Source organism: Condylura cristata, unplaced genomic scaffold (genome assembly GCF_000260355.1).
Source record: "Condylura cristata isolate star-nosed mole 26May11 unplaced genomic scaffold, ConCri1.0 scaffold00075, whole genome shotgun sequence".
Taxonomy (NCBI): domain Eukaryota; kingdom Metazoa; phylum Chordata; class Mammalia; order Eulipotyphla; family Talpidae; genus Condylura; species Condylura cristata.
Window position 1 is genome coordinate 448,541 of NW_004567176.1, and position 1,070 is coordinate 449,610.

The 1,070-nt window shown below is 62.2% G+C and overlaps 1 protein-coding gene across 1 annotated transcript in view; it reads left to right on the forward strand.

Annotated features, from left to right (window-relative positions):
* The first annotated feature begins 649 nt into the window (after positions 1-649).
* The window catches only part of INTU (inturned planar cell polarity protein), a 42,596-nt gene continuing 42,175 nt past the window's right edge, over positions 650-1,070 (forward strand). The window contains exon 1 of the mRNA XM_012734833.1: positions 650-870. Within this exon, the coding sequence (XP_012590287.1) occupies positions 650-870 (221 nt within the window). The remainder of the gene's footprint in view (positions 871-1,070) is intronic.

The following is a 1,070-nucleotide window of genomic DNA, read 5'->3' on the forward strand; positions in this document are numbered from 1 at the left end:
GGCACCCACCCACAGGGCACCTGGCCACGGGGCACCCACCCACAGGGCACCCAGCGACGGGGCACCCTGCCCCACGGCACCCACCCACAGGGCACCTGGCCACGGGGCACCCACCCACAGGGCACCCAGCGACCGGGCACCCTGCCCCACGGCACCCACCCACAGGGCACCTGGCCACGTGACACCCACCCACAGGGCACCCAGTGACAGGGCACCTGGCCCCACTTCTTTTCACCTAATGTGTTTCACGTGGCCATCGGCAAGAAATTAATAAATCGAGTCCCTGCAGCCACAACTCTTTGACATCTGTAGGCAAAAAAAAGCAGCACCATGAAGCAAGTTCAGGATTATAATTCAGCGGATTACCCATGCTGAAACCTAAGCTGTACACACATGCAAACTGCATTTCACTTCAAATGTCTATAAATAGTTTATAATTGCTCCGGGGCTGGAATCAGGCAGCCAAATTAAAGTCGTATTACTCAGGGAAAAAATCTGATGACAAAAGTGACAGTTCACAGATATGTCATCCCCAAAAACTTTGCATTTCTTAGAAAAGCCGCTTCCCTTCCAGCTTTTAGGCAGGCCCCGCCGCTCACACACGCGCGAAGCCCCTATGAAGATTTCCGCGAAGCCGGGCCTGGCGGCAATGCGGCCGTCCGGACACGTGCAGCTGCTGTCCAGGGCCCCGGTGCCGGGACGGGCCGAGGGGCGTGGGTGTCGCCTGGGCGGAGACACCCGCTGCCGCCGGCGCCCCCTGCTGCTTTCGGGCAGTCCGCGGGGCTTCGTCACAGGAAAGGCGCCGGCCTCGAAGAGGAGCAGCCCGAGCAGCGGCGGGGCCGAGGCCGAGCCCCGTCCAAGGCTGGACCTGTGGGTGCGCGGGCGGGGTCTCTCTGTTCCCCTAGCCGCGGGGTCGCCTTTGAGGCCCCAACACTTCTTACAAACACAGAGGCCCACACGCGGTGGGCGGGGCCGCGGCCAGGGAGGTGCCGGTGATGGGAGGCGCCCACAGGATCGCCCACGTCTGTCCACACACTGAGTGACCCCTTAGACAGGACACAGCCCGGAGC